This window comes from Erythrolamprus reginae, unplaced genomic scaffold (genome assembly GCF_031021105.1).
Source record: "Erythrolamprus reginae isolate rEryReg1 unplaced genomic scaffold, rEryReg1.hap1 H_5, whole genome shotgun sequence".
In the NCBI taxonomy this organism is placed as follows: Eukaryota; Metazoa; Chordata; class Lepidosauria; order Squamata; family Dipsadidae; genus Erythrolamprus; species Erythrolamprus reginae.
This window is the reverse complement of record NW_027248506.1, coordinates 393,156-408,990: the sequence shown is the minus strand read 5'-3', so window position 1 is coordinate 408,990 and position 15,835 is coordinate 393,156. Positions and strand designations below refer to the sequence as shown.

The following is a 15,835-nucleotide window of genomic DNA, read 5'->3' as shown; positions in this document are numbered from 1 at the left end:
TTTGAGAACCCTGCTCTAAGTGTAGTTGAGCTGTGGTGGGACAGTGGTTAGAATGCAGTATTGCAAGCTAATTCTGCCAACCTCCAGGAGTTCGATTCTCACCAGCTCAAGGTTGACTTCCTTCCTTCTGAAGTCGGTAAAGTGAAGACCCAGATTGTTGGGGGCAATATGATGACTCTTAGAGGGGGCTGTAATTGGGTAGGTGTAGTTTATTGATAAGAAGGACTAGGGGAGACGTGATAGCAGGGTTCCAATATCTCAAGGGGTTGCCACAAAGAAGAGGGAGTGAAGCTATTCTCCAAACACTTGTGGGTAGAACAAGAAGCAATGGGTGGCAACTAATCAAGGAGAAGAGCAACTTAAGGACAATTTTCCTGACAATTAATCAGTGGAACAGCTTGCCTCCAGAAGTTGTGAATGGTCCATCACTGTATGTTTTTAAGAAGATGTTGGATAAGTAGTGTAGGTTTTCCTGCTGAAGCAGGAAGTTGGGTTAAAAGACCTCCAAGGTCTCTTCCAACTCTGTTATTCTATTTCTATTTCTAGATTCAAGACTGATTTTGGTCCCTATGTTTATTTTTATTTTATTTTATTCATTTGTCCAATACACAAATACATAGGAAGAAAAAAAGACATGTAGTAATGTATATAAGGGTGAAAGTGAACTTAGAGGAGAGGATATATGAAAGGAAGAGAATATATATGGTAAGTGAGAGAAAGGAAAGACAATTGGACGGGGGACGAAAGGCACTCCAGTGCACTCATGTCCGCCCCTTACTGGCCTCTTAGGAACCTGGAGAGGTCAATCGTGGAGAGTCTAAGGGAGAAATGTTGGGGGTTAGGGGTTGACACAATTGAGTCCGGCAATGAGTTCCACGCTTCGATAACTCCATTGTTGAAATCATATTTTTTACAGTCAAGTTTGGAGCGGTTCGTATTAAGTTTGAATCTGTTGTGTGCTCTTGTGTTGTTGCGGTTGAAGCTGAAGTAGTCGTTGACCGGTAGGACGTTGCAGCATATGATCTTGTGGGCAATACTCAAATCGTGTTTTAGGCGCCGCAGTTCTAGGCTTTCTAGGCCAAGGATTGTTAGTCTATTTTCGTAGGGTGTTCTGTTTCGAGTGGAGGAGTGAAGGGCTCTTCTGGTGAAGTCTCTTTGGACATTTTCAAGGGTGTTGATGCCTGAGATGCGATATGGGTTCCAGACAGATGTTTTAGAGTAATTGCCAGGGACAAATAGCAGCGGATATAGTCTGTCCCCTTTCAACATCATTTCTTAGAGGTTTAGTGGTGTTGGGAAACTTTAGAAGTGGAGCTTAATAAAACGATTGGATCTGTTTGATTTCTTGTTAAAACCTTTGCTCTCCACGGGGCGATGATTGCCTCATCACAACGGCCTTTGATGTGGTATGTTGATGTTATGAAAATCCCTTTTAATTGCATTGTAAAAGCTTGACCTTGTGACAAGAATTATGCCCTTTAAGAGCCTTATAATCCCCCAGAGGGCTGAGAGTCCTAACGTCCTGCCCCTCGCGATGGTTTTGATCTTCCTAACCTCCTTAGGAATGATTTTGAAATGAAATCTGTAAATGCTCCAAAGTATTCCTTTAAAACTTTGGGTTAATCTTCTCAAACTGGTCTTGCTATGATCCTTGCTCTCGAATACAATTGGCTTATTTGCGCGATTTTTGACACTAGGTTTTTTGGGCAGATTTTGGAATGTCTAAAAGATCAACTCTCGATGGCCTGATACTATTATGTTGGCTGCAATTTTAAACAATGCTGTTTTAAAATGCGGTACCGGTAGCAAAATCTTGATCCCCCCCCTTTTTCCCCCCTTCTGGGCTCTGGGTATGTTTTTCCTATCGCAGTAAATGAGGTTGAATGTGTATAATTTTAAAAGAGCTTTCCGTGCGTGTGTGTACCTACATTTTATGTAGTAGATAATCAGGAGTAGGCTACTGCCCAGTTGGGATAGAATGCAGTGGGGCAGCAAAAATGGAGCTCCACCCCAGAACACCCTGAGTCGTCTCGGGAAGGGCGGTATAGGAATCGATCAATCATGATAAGTTGGTGTAGAAATATTGGCAGAGAAATTGATTTAGACACATGGGAAAGAGTCTGGACTTTTAATTGGAAAATGACAAAGTCGGTATCGCTAAAGGAAAATCAAATTAAGCTGTTTTATAGGTGGCATCTTCCACCAAGTAGAATTGCAAAAATGTTCCCTAATATGTCCCCATTGTTCTAGAAGTGTAAAAAAGAAATAGGTTCTTATTATCATCAATGGTGGAATTGTAGCAAAGCTAAGACATATTGGAAAATGATAGAAAGAATAATAAAAGAAATAATAAAGCAAGAGATAGAAAAAACTCCGGAATTTTACTTATTAGGTATAACCAAACAGAAATATAAGAAAGATATTTTACATCTAGTTATTCACATAACGACAATGGCCAGGATAGTATATGCGCAAAATTGGAAGGGGGAAGATATTCACAATGAGGAGGATATTCCCAAAATATTAGACTGCGCTGAAATGGATATGATGACAAGACGGTTAAATAACCAAGAAGAATCTGAATTTTATGTGATTTGGAATAAAGTGTATATATGGATAGACAAAAAGAAGAATTAAAAATGCACAATAGTAGTATGGTTAGGATTTAATTCTTGTGTTTGTACTTTGCTTAGATATGAAGTTTATGGGTTTTTTTCCATAATAAGGTAACATAAAATCTCTTCTTTTCAATTAAAGTAATAGGTTGACTTATCATATTAATAATGTATTCTTTTTTCTGTATTGCAATTTGACTTCTTGAACAAGCGGGGTATTTACAACCCCAATTTTATGTTAAATGTGTGTTTGTATGTTTGTCAATTCTAAGAAAATCAATAAAGTTTATTTTTTTTAAAAAGGAATCGATCAATCAATCAATCAATCAATCAAATAAATAAATAAAAAATTAAATAAATCAATAAATCAATCAATAAATAAATAAATTTGCACTGAAAGATGTTGAAACAAAATGCATAAGCCACACTCACAGTGTGGTAGTAAATATTTTGGTAGCCCATCCCTGCCTGAAACTAACAATTATTGCTAAAACTAGCCATTCACATTTAAACTAAATTAAATTAAATTAAATATAACATCAACCTTTTGAACTCTCAAGTTTCCTCTTTCTGCTGTATATTCAAAATGCACAGTAATGTGTGTGTATGTGTAGATGTGTACATGTGTGTTATGTATAGGTATAGGTAGATACTGTATATATTTTCTTTTGGGAGCAGGCAACAGAACTTCATTTTCAATGTATGCCAGTGTGCTCACAGTAAAAAATGACAATAAATGCTATCTTATCTTATATTAAATTGAACACGGTTAGTAATGATGACTGGAAAATTTGTTTTTTATAGCATGATAGGCTTTGATTTTTAAAAGAATGAATGAAGCTCATTTGGGGGAGAAAAATAAGCAAAAATTGGTTTGGTTGATGTCAATTTGTGCACCATGGTGATGTATAAACGAATAACTGAACATAATGTAATCTATTTATATTTCAGTTATTGGTTACGATTTTCCTGGGATTAATCGTGGGTGCCATCTTCTTTGGTGTAACAAATGATGCCAAGGGTTTGCAAAATAGGTGAGTCCTTTGCGGATAATAAGGTGATCAAACAAGTGATATTGGTTATGGGTGCAAATTCCAATGATAACTTGAAATAAATTGAAGCCTTATTTTAACAGATTGTGAGTGTTCATTACACAAAAATATATGGGGAAGTGGAGAGGCTTCGACTATTTTGTGTGATATTTATCACTAAGTATGGTGGGCGTTTTTGCATAATGCCATCACTATACAAATTATATTTTGGAGATTGCGCTTCAATTCTGCTATGAAACAGGCTAGAAGTATTGAAATAGGGTGTGCTTTTCATAAAAGAGAGTGATATATGTCACCTTCATTGTTTATTAGCAGGATCTGTTCCTTATAAAGCAAAAAAAAAAACCCGTCTACACAAAACCGACATAAAAGGTTACGAGAAGTAATAACTTTCCTTGTTTCAATTTGGATAAAATGTGTGTTTTTTGATCAAGTTTAGAGAAAGATTTTTGTTTCTTTTCTGACAACTTTTTAGGGGGGAAAATAGTCAGGTCACTCTTGGTTTTTCTTTCTTTCTTTCTTTCTTTCTTTATTTCTTTATTTCTTTCTTTCTTTCCTTCTGTCCTTCCTTCCTTTCTTCTTTCTTTTTTTCTTTCCTTCTGTCCTTCTTTCTTTCTTTCCTTCTGTCCTTCCTTCCTTCCTTCCTTCCTTTCTTCTTTCTTTCTTTCCTTCTGTCCTTCCTTCTTTCTTTCTTTCTTTCTTTCTTTCTTTCCCTCCCTCCTTCCTTCTTTCTTTTGTTGTTTCGTTGTTTGTTTGTTCATTTGTTTATTATTTGTTTATTTGTTTGTTTCTGAAACATGTACAAGATAGCAGGTATAGGTATAAATGTAAACAAGTAAGGACAGATAAACCAGGACAGTAAGACAGGAACGGTAGGCATGCTGGTTGATGCGTTTATGCACACTTTGCCTTTTAATTTCACAATTTCCCTTTTAAACTTTAAAATCTCAGCCAGTTTCTTTTGTAGATCCAGTGAAATTTGCTTTTCTAAACCATTCTCTTTGATCTACTATTCACTGTCTAGAATACAAGCGACAAAACATATATATTTTTTGCTAAGAAAATAAAGCCTAGGGACACTGGGCTCACTTTTTTTCCCCCCAAAGCCATTTGAAAAGACTAGTTTCTCACAATGACAATCTGTGTTTTTCCTAGAATTGGTGCCATGTTCTTTATGACCACGAATCAGTGTTTCAGCAGCATTTCGGCCATCGAACTCTTTGTGGTAGAGAAGAAAATATTTATGTAAGTAAACATTCCTAGACAAAACGGGAATAATAATAATAGGTGATGAACATCTCAAAGAATTCTTTATTTGGTGATAAATCCTTTAATCTATTAGCTCTTCATTTGCAGTATAGTCTAGAACAGTGGTTCTCAACCTTTCTAATGCCGCCACACCTTAATACAGTTCCTATTGTTGTGGTGACTCCCAACCATAAGTCTAGCACCAATTCTCCCAACAGCGGTTTAAGCGGATTGGCAGGCAGATCAAAGGGACACCCCCACTGTAAATGCCCGATTGGTCGGATTGTGAAAATATGTTCCAAATTTGTATTTTGTCATGGTCTTAGGTGTTCTGTCGGGCTCTCTGGCAGAATCCTCCCAAAAATTCACAGGTACAAATTTCAGACACACACACGTTTGAAAATTCAAAACAATGTTCTTTATAATGAAAATTCACTTAAACCAAGCCCTCTTTTGGTATAGCAAAGAGCCCTCGTCTCCAAACAAACTGGTAATTTGTACAAGTCCCTTATCAGTTCTGTGCTACTTAGCTTGCAGCTGGGAGGCAATTCACAGTCCTTCTTCTTCCACAAAGTGAAACACACTATACTCTGGTTTAGTTTCAAAGCGGCGAAAAAGCAGCACACAAAAGGTCAAAGTCAGTAAAACAGTCACGAAACACAATGATCAGATAATCCTCCACAATGGCCAAACCCACAGGCTGCTCTTTATAGCAGCCTCACTAATGACCACAGCCCCACCCAACCACAGGTGGCCTCATTTTCTGTGATAATAATCTCTCAGTTGTTGCTGCCTATGCATCGCTCTCCGCATGCGTGGCTGTATCATTAACTCTTGTTCTGAATCCCAGGAGGAGCTAGAGAATTGATCTCCTTCTGAGCTGTCTGCCCCACTCTCCTCCTCCCTGTCACTCATGTCTTCTTGGTCAGAGGAGCCTTCATCATCAGATTCCAATGGGGGCAAAACAGGCCTGCAGCATGTGGATGTCTCCCCCACATCCACAGTCCTTGGGGCAGGAGCTGGGCCAGAGCTAACCACAACATTAGGCGACCCTTGTGAAATGGTCGTTCGACCCCCAAAGGGGTCCTGACCCCCAGATTGAGAACCACTAGTCTAGAACATTCTAGGCCTCCAAGAGTGTGCATGTTTGAACCTCATTGCGGTATTTGTGTGTATTGATAGTTAATTGACTATCTGATTTTTTGGGGTGTGTGTGTTTTGTTATAGACATGAATATATCAGTGGATACTATCGAATTTCTACATACTTCTTCTCTAAACTAATGGCTGATTTAATACCCATGAGGACTTTACCCAGCATAATTTTCACCTGCATAGTTTATTTCATGCTAGGTAAGTCTATCATCTTTTGTCTATCTAGAAAAATATGTCTGCAAACAAGGAGTAGTAGATGCTGGGAACAAACTTCCAGCAGACGTGGTTGGTAAATCCAAAGGAACTGAATTTGAAGATGCCTGGGATAAACATATATCCATCCAAAAATAAAATACAGGAAATAGTATAAGGGCAGACTAGATGGACCATGAGGTCTTTTTCTGCCGTCAATCTTCTATGTTTCTATGTTTCTAAATATTTCGTGTATAGATGTTATGAAATATACCAGAGATCTTCAAACTTGGCAACTTTAAGACTTGTGGACTTTAAGACCTGTGGACAGCATAGTTGGCTGGAGAGTTCTGGGAGTTGAAGTCCACAAGTCTTAAAGTTTCCAGGTTTGGGGATGCCTGCTATAGACATTATAAAGACCTAAATGCCAAAGCCCACTGCAACAACATCACCAAGAAGGCTTCAAGAGTTGTTAACCTAATCCTACATAGCTTCTGCTCTGGCAATCTCACACTACTTACCAGAGATTACAAAACATTTGCCAGACCCATCCTCGAATACAGCTCATCTGTTTGGAACCCATACTGCATTTCGGACATTAACACCCTCGAAAATGTCCAAAGATATTTCACTAGAAGAGCCCTGGACTCCTCCAGTCGAAACAGAATACCTTATGAAAATAGACTTTCAATCCTGGGTCTAGAAAGCCTAGAACTAAGATGCCTTAAACAAGATCTAAGTATTGCCCACAAGATCATATGCTGCAACGTCCTGCCTGTCGGCAACTACTTCAGCTTCAACCACAACAACACAAGAGCACACAACAGATTTAAACTTAACATTAACCGCTCCAAACTTGACTGTAAAAAATAAGACTTTAGTAATCGAGTTGTCGAAGTGTGGAACTCATTACCGGACTCTGTAGGGCCATCCCCTAACCCCCCAACATTTTACCCTTAGACTATCTACGGTTGACCTCTCCAGATTCCTAAGAGGTCAGTAAGGGGCGAGTACAAGTACACTAGACTGTCTTCTGTCCCCTGTCCTATAGTCTCTCCTATATCTCATATTTCTTCTCTTCTATCCCTATATCTTATCTTCTATGCTCACATTGATATATATTTATTCCTATATTTTCTCCTCTATTCTTTTCTTGATATATATTCACTTCGAGTATATCCACTATAACCTTCATTGTGTATTAATGTGTATTGGATGTCCATGTTAATGCCCATGTCACACCAACACTCCGCAGTTTGCATTGGTTGCCGATCAGATTCCGGTCACAATTCAAAGTGTTGGTTATGACCTATAAAGCCCTTCATGGCCCCGGACCAGAATATCTCAGGGACCGCCTTCTGCTGCACGAATCCCAGCGACCAGTTAGGTCCCACAGAGTGGGTCTTCTCCGGGTCCCGTCATCCAAACAATGTCGCTTGGCTGGACCATGGGGAAGAGCCTTCTCTGTGGTGGCCCCGGCCCTCTAGAACCAACTCCCCCCAGAGATTAGAATTGCCCCCACCCTCCTTGCCTTTCGAAAGTTGCTTAAAACTCACCTCTCCCACCAGGCATGGGGGAACTGAGATATACGTTCCCCCAGGCCTTTAAAATTTTATGCATGGTATGTCTGTATGTATGTTTGGTTTTTATAATAATGGGCTTTTAACTGTTTTTAGTATTGGATTTGTTATATACTGTTCTATTGTTGTTGTTAGCCCCCCCCCCCGAGTCTGCGGAGAGGGGCGGCATACAAATCCAAAAAATAAATAAATAATAACTAACTAACTAACTAACTGACTGACTGACTAAATAAATAAATGAATGAATAAATAAATAACTATATAAACAAATAAGTAAATAAAAAAGCTAAAAGGCATTTTTATATAAATCGGAATGAATTATGTAATTTTAAAAAAATCTAATACGTACTCAGGATAAAATAATGTTTGACCTTCCGATCCTGCTTTCCTTGTCCTCAAGGCCTGAAACCCACCGTGGAGGCTTTCTTTACAATGATGTTCACTCTGATGATGGTGTCGTACACTGCAACCTCCATGGCCCTTGCTATCGCTACAGGACAAAATGTGGTGGCGGTCGCCAATCTCCTGATGACAATCAGCTTTGTTTTTATGATTGTGAGTACCTTAAACCAATAGCCGGTCACAACCAGGACGCTACACCGGGAGCGAAAATTGAGTTGCGTATGCAGCTTCGCATCCACGGTGTGCGTGCGCGTCTGAGCGAGATTTTGCTTCTGCGCATGCGCAGGAGACAAAATCTTATGAGGGGATGTGCACACACGCAAGATTTTGGTGTGGGGTTTTTTTGCTTCTGCGCATGCATGGAAGCAAAAAACCCCTACCAAATTATCACATGCGCAGAAGCAAAATCTTGCTCAGATGCGCATACATGCTGGGGACACGAAGCTCCAGGAACATGCTGAAGATGGGCAGCAGGCAGGATGGGTGGAACTCAGTTCCACCGGCGGAAATGAAGCTGCATGCCCAGTTCCAGCTGACCAGTGGCAACCACTTCTGGGATTACAGGTCTCGGCTGGGCTCTCCTTTTTTCCCTTGCCACTGTATCTGCGCTCCTTGCTTTTTTCCTCTTTCCTCCTTCCTGGCCTCGGAGGAGCTTCCCTCTCTCCTGCCCGGCTCCCCTCCAGCCTCACGCGGCCCGCTCCCAAGGCCAGGAAGGAGGAAAGAGGCAAAAAGCAAGGAGCGTGCAGCAGCGCGGAAAAAAAGGAGAGCTGAGCCAATCCGATCCGAGCCACTCCTACCCAGTCACATGGCCATCAAGCCACACCCACAAAATAAGCCACACCCACAGTGTGGCAGTAAAAATTTTGGCTGCCCATCACTGAGCGCACTGGTAGCAACAGGAACAAAAACCTCCAGCTGCCTTAAACAGCTGTCTTGTTAAGGCTACTTTGACCAACTTCAGAGGTAGCCAAGGAGTCAAAAACGTTGTCCACTGCCGCAACCAGGAAATCAAAACTCCTTCCTTTGGAATTTGTTGCCCCAAGAAGAGTGTCCAGCAAACCTGGAAAATCGGGGAATTATCAGGGAAATTGGCGGTTTGGGAAATATTAGGGAATTACCAGGGAATTCGTGAAAAAAAACCCCGGAATAAATCAGGCGGAAAATACGAAACTGTATTAAAATGTTTAACAAGATGGGATACAGGAGATGCTACATGTAGAAGGAAGCGAAAGGGTTTAGTTGAGAAAACAAAACAGTGTTTAACATTCCAGGAAACATTTGATTGTTTATTGATAATAGTTTCAAAAATTATATCCCCTTTTGAATGAATTTTGGATCTTTGATTTTATCCTCAGATTTTCTCTGGGTTGTTGGTAAATCTCACCAGTGTTCTGCCCTGGCTTTCCTGGCTCCAGTACTTCAGCATCCCTCGCTATGGCATGACAGTAAGTGCTACATCATCTTGAATAGAAGAATTGATTATCTTTCCATCCATCCATCCATCCATCCATCCATCCATCCATCCATCCATCCACACTGTAGCCCAGAACAATGTGAATGGCAAAGACCTCAGAACCTCTGTTCTGTAATTTCATGGGACTAATAATATAAGAAGAGAATATTGATATATTCTCCAGGGATTATGATTGTATTGATTATGACTCCAGTGCAGCTAAACATACAACTAAAGCAGGGGTCTGCAAGAGCCATTCGGGCCCATTTCCCACAGAAAAAAACCCACTGGGAACCACAAAATCTGGATGGGTGTGGCCAAATCCATGTCACTCACTTCTGCCCAGTCACATCACCCCCTAGCCATGCCAACCCAGCAGGTCAATAGGGCAGAGGACCAGTTAAAAACCCTACACTGGGAACCACAAATCCCTTCTCTCTCTTCCTCCCTGTTTCCTCCCCCTCCTCTATCTTCTTTCTCTCTCCATGTATCTCTCTAGGTCTCGCTCTCTCCCTCTCTATATCTCTCCCCCTGCCCCCTTTCTCTTTCTCTGTTTCCCTCTCCCCCCTATTTTTCTCTCCCACACTCCTTATCTTCCCCCTCTCTGCCCCCCTCTCTATTTCTCTCTGTTTGTCTCTCTCCCTCCCTCCCTCTGTCTCTCTCTCACACTCTCTCCATCTATGTTTCTCTCCCCATCTCTCCTCCCTCTTTATCTCTTTCTATCTCTCTCCCCCCTACTCCACAGGGAGGGTGGAGGCCCTGTTTCCTCCCAGGAGATTCCTAGAGAGGCCCCACGGAGGCTTCTCCCTGCCTTTTCCATCCCTGTTTCCTCCCAGGAGATTCCTAGAGAGGCCCCACGGTGACTTCTCCCCGCCTTTTCCAGCCCTGTTTCCTCCCAGGAGATTCCTAGAGAGGCCCCACGGAGGCTTCTCCCTGCCTTTTCCGGTTATAGTTTCGGAGGCTCGGGTTCTTAAGTAGAAAATGGTTCTTGAGAAGAGGCAAAAAAATCTCGAACACCCAGTTCTTATCTAGAAATGTTCATAAGTAGAGGCGTTCGTAGGCAGAGGTACCACTGTACGTCTCAATGCATATGCATATTGTTGTTATAGTGTCTTGCTTTGTGTATGTTTTCAAAAACACTATTTTGTCTCGTCTTTAAAGGCATTGCAGATTAATGAGTTTGTGGGTCTTGACTTCTGCAATTTCAATGCAAATGAAAGCAAGAGCATCCCCAATTGCACACACGTTAGTTCAATTCAGCCGTAAGTACCGTCTCTGTTTTTCTCAGCTCTGCCTGGTGCTAAAGACTTGAGCCGGTCCTGGTGGTGTACGAGATATTATAAGAGAAAGAAATGGCATCTTAGCCATTTAATATTATCGTTAATGAAATCTTGAATCCTTTAAATATATTTTCCTATGTTTTACAGTGGTAATATCAACAAATTACAACCAATACAATACAATTGATGCAATACAATGACTCAATACAATTGAGTTTGGAATTATAGTTGTAAATCATGTCAGTCTTTAACTGGCTCATCACCTGACCAGCCCGACTTTAAAATATTACTATGTGATGGTTCGAAGGCCATGCTAAAACCAATCCACCTCCATGCCCTAGTCCAGGGGTGGGCAAAGTTGGCTCTTCTATGACTTGTGGACTTCAACTCCCAGAATTCCTGAGCCAATCATACCTAGCGCAGGAATTCTGGGAGTTGAAGTCCACATATCATAGAAGAGCCAACTTTGCCTACCCCTGCTCTAGTCACTTTCCATGCTCTATATGGGGCTACTCTTGAAGACCATCCAAAAGCTTCCATTGGTGCAAAAACATGCAGCATCCTAGACGTTTTTCGGCAGAACCTGATGTGCACATGTATCATCATTGGCTACCAATTTGCTTCCGGATGCAATTCAAGGTGCTGGTTGTCACCTTTAAAGCCCTTCATTGTTTGGGACCACGTTACCTGAGGAGCCGTCTCTTGCCAGTTACATCTACCCAATTCATCAGAGCAGGGAACAGGGAATGCTACAGGTCCCATCCCCGAGGAAGATGCATCTGGTGGGACCCAGAAGAAAGGCCTTCTCCGTGGTGGCTCCCTCTCTCTGGAACATCACTCCCCCAAGGATTAGAATGCCGCCCACTCTAATATGCTCTGGAAGGCACTGAAGACCTCATTCTGCTAGCAGGTCTGGTGAACCCAGAGTGGGATGGAGCCCATTAAAATGGCTCGTGTGATCTGCTATTGCCAGGGTGGGGGTGACTATATTATATTATACTATACTGCTCAAAAAAATAAAATAAAAGGAACACTCAAATAACACCTCCTAGATCTGAAGGAATGAAATATTCTCATTGAACACTTTGTTCTGTACAAAGTTGAATGTGCACAACAGCAGGTGAAATTGATGGTCAATCAGTGTTGCTTCCTGAGTGGACAGTTTGATTTCACAGAAGTTTGATTTACTTGGAGTTATATCTGGTTGTTTTAGTATTCCCTTTATTTTTTTGAGTGTGTATTGTATTGTATTGTGTTGTCTTGTCTTGTATATGTTATATTGTATTATATTATATTATTATTATATTATAAACTATACTATACTATACTATATTATTATATCATATCATATCATATTATTTATTATATTATAATTATATTACATGATATATAATTTATTAAACATTAAAACAATAATGTAATATACAGTAATCATAGTTCCCTCTAAGCTGAGCAGTGAGCTATGGCTCACTTAAAAATCATCATCAACTCAGAGTTTTCCAAACCTGCCCAGAAGCCGAGAGGGAAAGAGTGAGAGGGAAGGAGAGAGAGAGGAAGAGAGAGAAACAGATAGAAAAAAGAGAGGAAGGAAAAGAGAAAGAAAAAGAATGGGAGTAAGGAAGAGAGAAAGAAAATCAAAATCTAGTTTGAAACTAGCTCAACTATTTAAGTGGCATTTTGATATTGATAGAGTTGCCCTATTATGAGCTCACTGTTATAGACACACAGTACAGTATTTTATTTTGAAATTCTCTGAGGCAAAACAGGGTAGGTTTTTTATTTGTTTGTTTGTTTATTTATTATTTCTGTGCCGCCCAGTCCCAAAGGGACTGCCGCTCAGACACTATACTTTTCAGCCCACCCCCCCCAAAAATTAGAGGGAACACTGACAGTAATATAATATAATATAATATAATATAATAATACATTATGTTATATATTATTATATATTTATTATATTATTAATTTATTTGATTTTCTTATTGGTGTTATTGATTTCAATGAGATTTTATATTCTGTAAGCCGCCTTGAGTCACCATGCGTGAATAGGCAGAAATACAAATTCAACCAACCCATCAATCACCTCCATATTACATTCCTTGGTCCACACAAGATGGAAGCAACTTTGGTGGCCTCTAAGTTTGGTGGTTTTCTTGTACATGTTTTATTACCCAGGCTAAATAACACCATCAGATGCACTGATGATGTTTAAACTGAATTTAAACATGCCTGGGATAAACATAGATCCATCCTAAGATAAAATACAGGGCAGACTAGATGGACCATGAGGTCTTTTTCTGCCGTCAATCTTCTATGTTTCTATTTATTTATTTATTAGATTTGTATGCCGCCCCTCTCCATAGACTTCTATGTACTGATGGCGACGTTACCTAGTTTGGGTTATGAAATGTCAGCTTTTCAGAGCACCCTGGTTTCAACCATGAGCTACAAATACTCTCCTATATTGGTACCCCACAAGCTTGTTACATCTTTGGTGGAGTTTCTGACGATTAAAAATCTCTGCTTGTATTTCTTTCTAGGTGCAGTGGGCTAGACTACCTAAAAAGCCAAGGGATCGAAGCAACCAGTTGGGGTTTATGGCAGAACCATGTGGCATTGGCTTGCATGACGATCATTTTCCTGACCCTTTCTTACTTGAAGCTATATTTCATGAAAAAGTTCTCCTAAGTCCAATGAAGTTGACAAGTGCCCAAGCCAATTAGTCCAAACCAGAATAGAGGAGAATGAGAAAAAAGAAAGACAATTGTTTTCCTAATTCTATTCTTTTGAACTTACAAACAAGAAAAGCCTCAGCCTTCAGCCAAGATGTTTGCCTTTATAATATCCTCAGATATCCTCAGACGTGGTTGGTCAATCCACAGGAACTGAATTTACACATGCCTGGGATAAACATATATCCATCTTAAGATAAAACACAGAAAATAATGTAAGGGCAGACGAGATGGACCATGAGGTCTTTTTCTGCCGTCAGTCTTCTATGTTTCTAGATATTATATGGCTATGTGTCAAAACGTCTGAAAATCAAATGTCAGTTATTTTCTGCCTACAAGCCTGGAGGCTTCCTTTAATACCGGTAGCATTACTTATATTTTATTTGTTTTTACATACTCCTGACATAGCCCCTGTTGATTCACCACATTAAGTGATAATAAAAGTTTTATTTAAATGAATGGACCCATCAATAAATAGCAATAAAACCAATCATGTCACAAGTAAAATTAATTCTTGGTTCAAACATATATAACTTCTAGAGGGGAATGCTACCATTTAAAAATAGGTTTTCAAGTTATTTTTCAAATAATCAAATATAGTGGTACCTTTGTACTCATTGTTAATTGGTTTCAGGAGGCATAATATGTGCCAGAAATAATGAGTATCAAACAATTTTTTCCCAGTAAGGCAGCTGACAGCAACAACTTCTAGCTTGTATGTTGAGTAGCATACAAACGACAAGTAGGACATAATGTTGGGTACCAAATTTTATGAGTTTCAAAGCAGTTGAGTGCTAAGGTACCATATGTTTAATTCTTCTCCAGATAGTAAATGGTTCTGAAATGCTTAATTCCAGGTTAATCCTATTTCTCAACAAACAGGATAGTAAATGATTCATGGTCTGAAATATAGTCAGGAAGCATAACTAAGGCGTTGGAGATAAACAAGGACTGGTGATGATACCGCAAGAAATATTAAAACTCTGTTTTATTGGTAGTGTTTATTATTATTTATTTTAATTTTCAAATTGCCCATCCCGTGACCTTTTTGGAAGCCAGCAATTGAATTACCATGCTTTAAATTTAAAACAATGTAAGGTCCCAAAATGTACTTGAATCGGCAGAATGCCAAACAGAGAGAAGGGATAGGAAAAAGATATCAGCTTTTATTTGTACAAAGAAGAACTGGGTATACCATTCCACAACATACGTTGTCTTTTTCCCCCTTTTTCTGTTACCTTGGAAACAATAAAACATTTAGTGTTTTTTTTTAAAAAAGATTGAGAGATATTGATGTGATGTGGTTTCTCATTACCAAACATTTGGAGCTTATCGGTTAGATGGAGAACACTGGATTCATTGAACAAGAAGATTGCAAAAAGAAAAAAGAAAGAGACAGCACCAAACTAGATTTACAATCCTGGGATGATGGCTGCATTCCCTTTGCCTTGAATTCATTTTCACCTGACCTAAAAAATAAACTCACCGATATTCCATGTTGTCAAGATCTAATGTTGTGTTGTGGGGGGGGGGGGGTTTAACACAGTGATGGGCGACTACATTTATGTTCAGGTATGCAGAACCAGTAAAAAAAATTGGGCCAGATATGCAGAATTGGTGGGAAAAAATTGAATTCGCTGGCTGGGGCATTCTGGGAATTGAAGTCCAGATATCTTCAAGTTGCCAAGGTTGGGGAACACTGGTCCAAAGCACGTGAAGGTAGAAGAAGCAATGGGTGGAAAGTAATCAAGGAGGGAAGGAACTTAGAACGAAGGAGGAATTTCCTGACAGTTAGAACAATTAATCCGTGGAACAATTTGCCTCCAGAAGTTGTGAATGCTCCAACACTGGAAGCTTTTAAGAAGATGTTGGACAACCGTTTATCTGAAGTGGTGTAGGGTTTCCTGCCTAAGCAGGGGGTTGGACTAGAAGACCTCCAAGGTCCCTTCCAACTCTGTTATTCTATTCTGTTCTGTTCCATTCTAAAATTGGATGCACAACCCCAAGTGTGGTCTTAAGTTGTTACTTTATAACACCTCAGGCTTTGCTATAAAGTGGCAGCCTCACTTCTTGATTCTGTCCCTCTGTTAATGGCAGCCTTAGAATCACATTTGGCAGCCTGTTACA

General features: G+C 39.9%; 1 protein-coding gene across 2 annotated transcripts in view; it reads left to right on the top strand.

Moving 5' to 3' along the window:
* The window catches only part of LOC139155717 (broad substrate specificity ATP-binding cassette transporter ABCG2-like), a 33,128-nt gene extending 18,961 nt beyond the window's left edge, over nt 1–14,167 (top strand). For both annotated transcript variants that reach the window (XM_070730982.1, XM_070730981.1), the window contains 7 exons: nt 3,567–3,649; nt 4,823–4,912; nt 6,143–6,267; nt 8,242–8,396; nt 9,599–9,688; nt 10,858–10,958; nt 13,517–14,167. In XM_070730982.1, the coding sequence (XP_070587083.1) occupies nt 3,567–3,649; nt 4,823–4,912; nt 6,143–6,267; nt 8,242–8,396; nt 9,599–9,688; nt 10,858–10,958; nt 13,517–13,664 (792 nt within the window). In that variant the 3' untranslated portion in view covers nt 13,665–14,167. The remainder of the gene's footprint in view (nt 1–3,566; nt 3,650–4,822; nt 4,913–6,142; nt 6,268–8,241; nt 8,397–9,598; nt 9,689–10,857; nt 10,959–13,516) is intronic.
* Nucleotides 14,168–15,835: the final 1,668 nt, after the last annotated feature.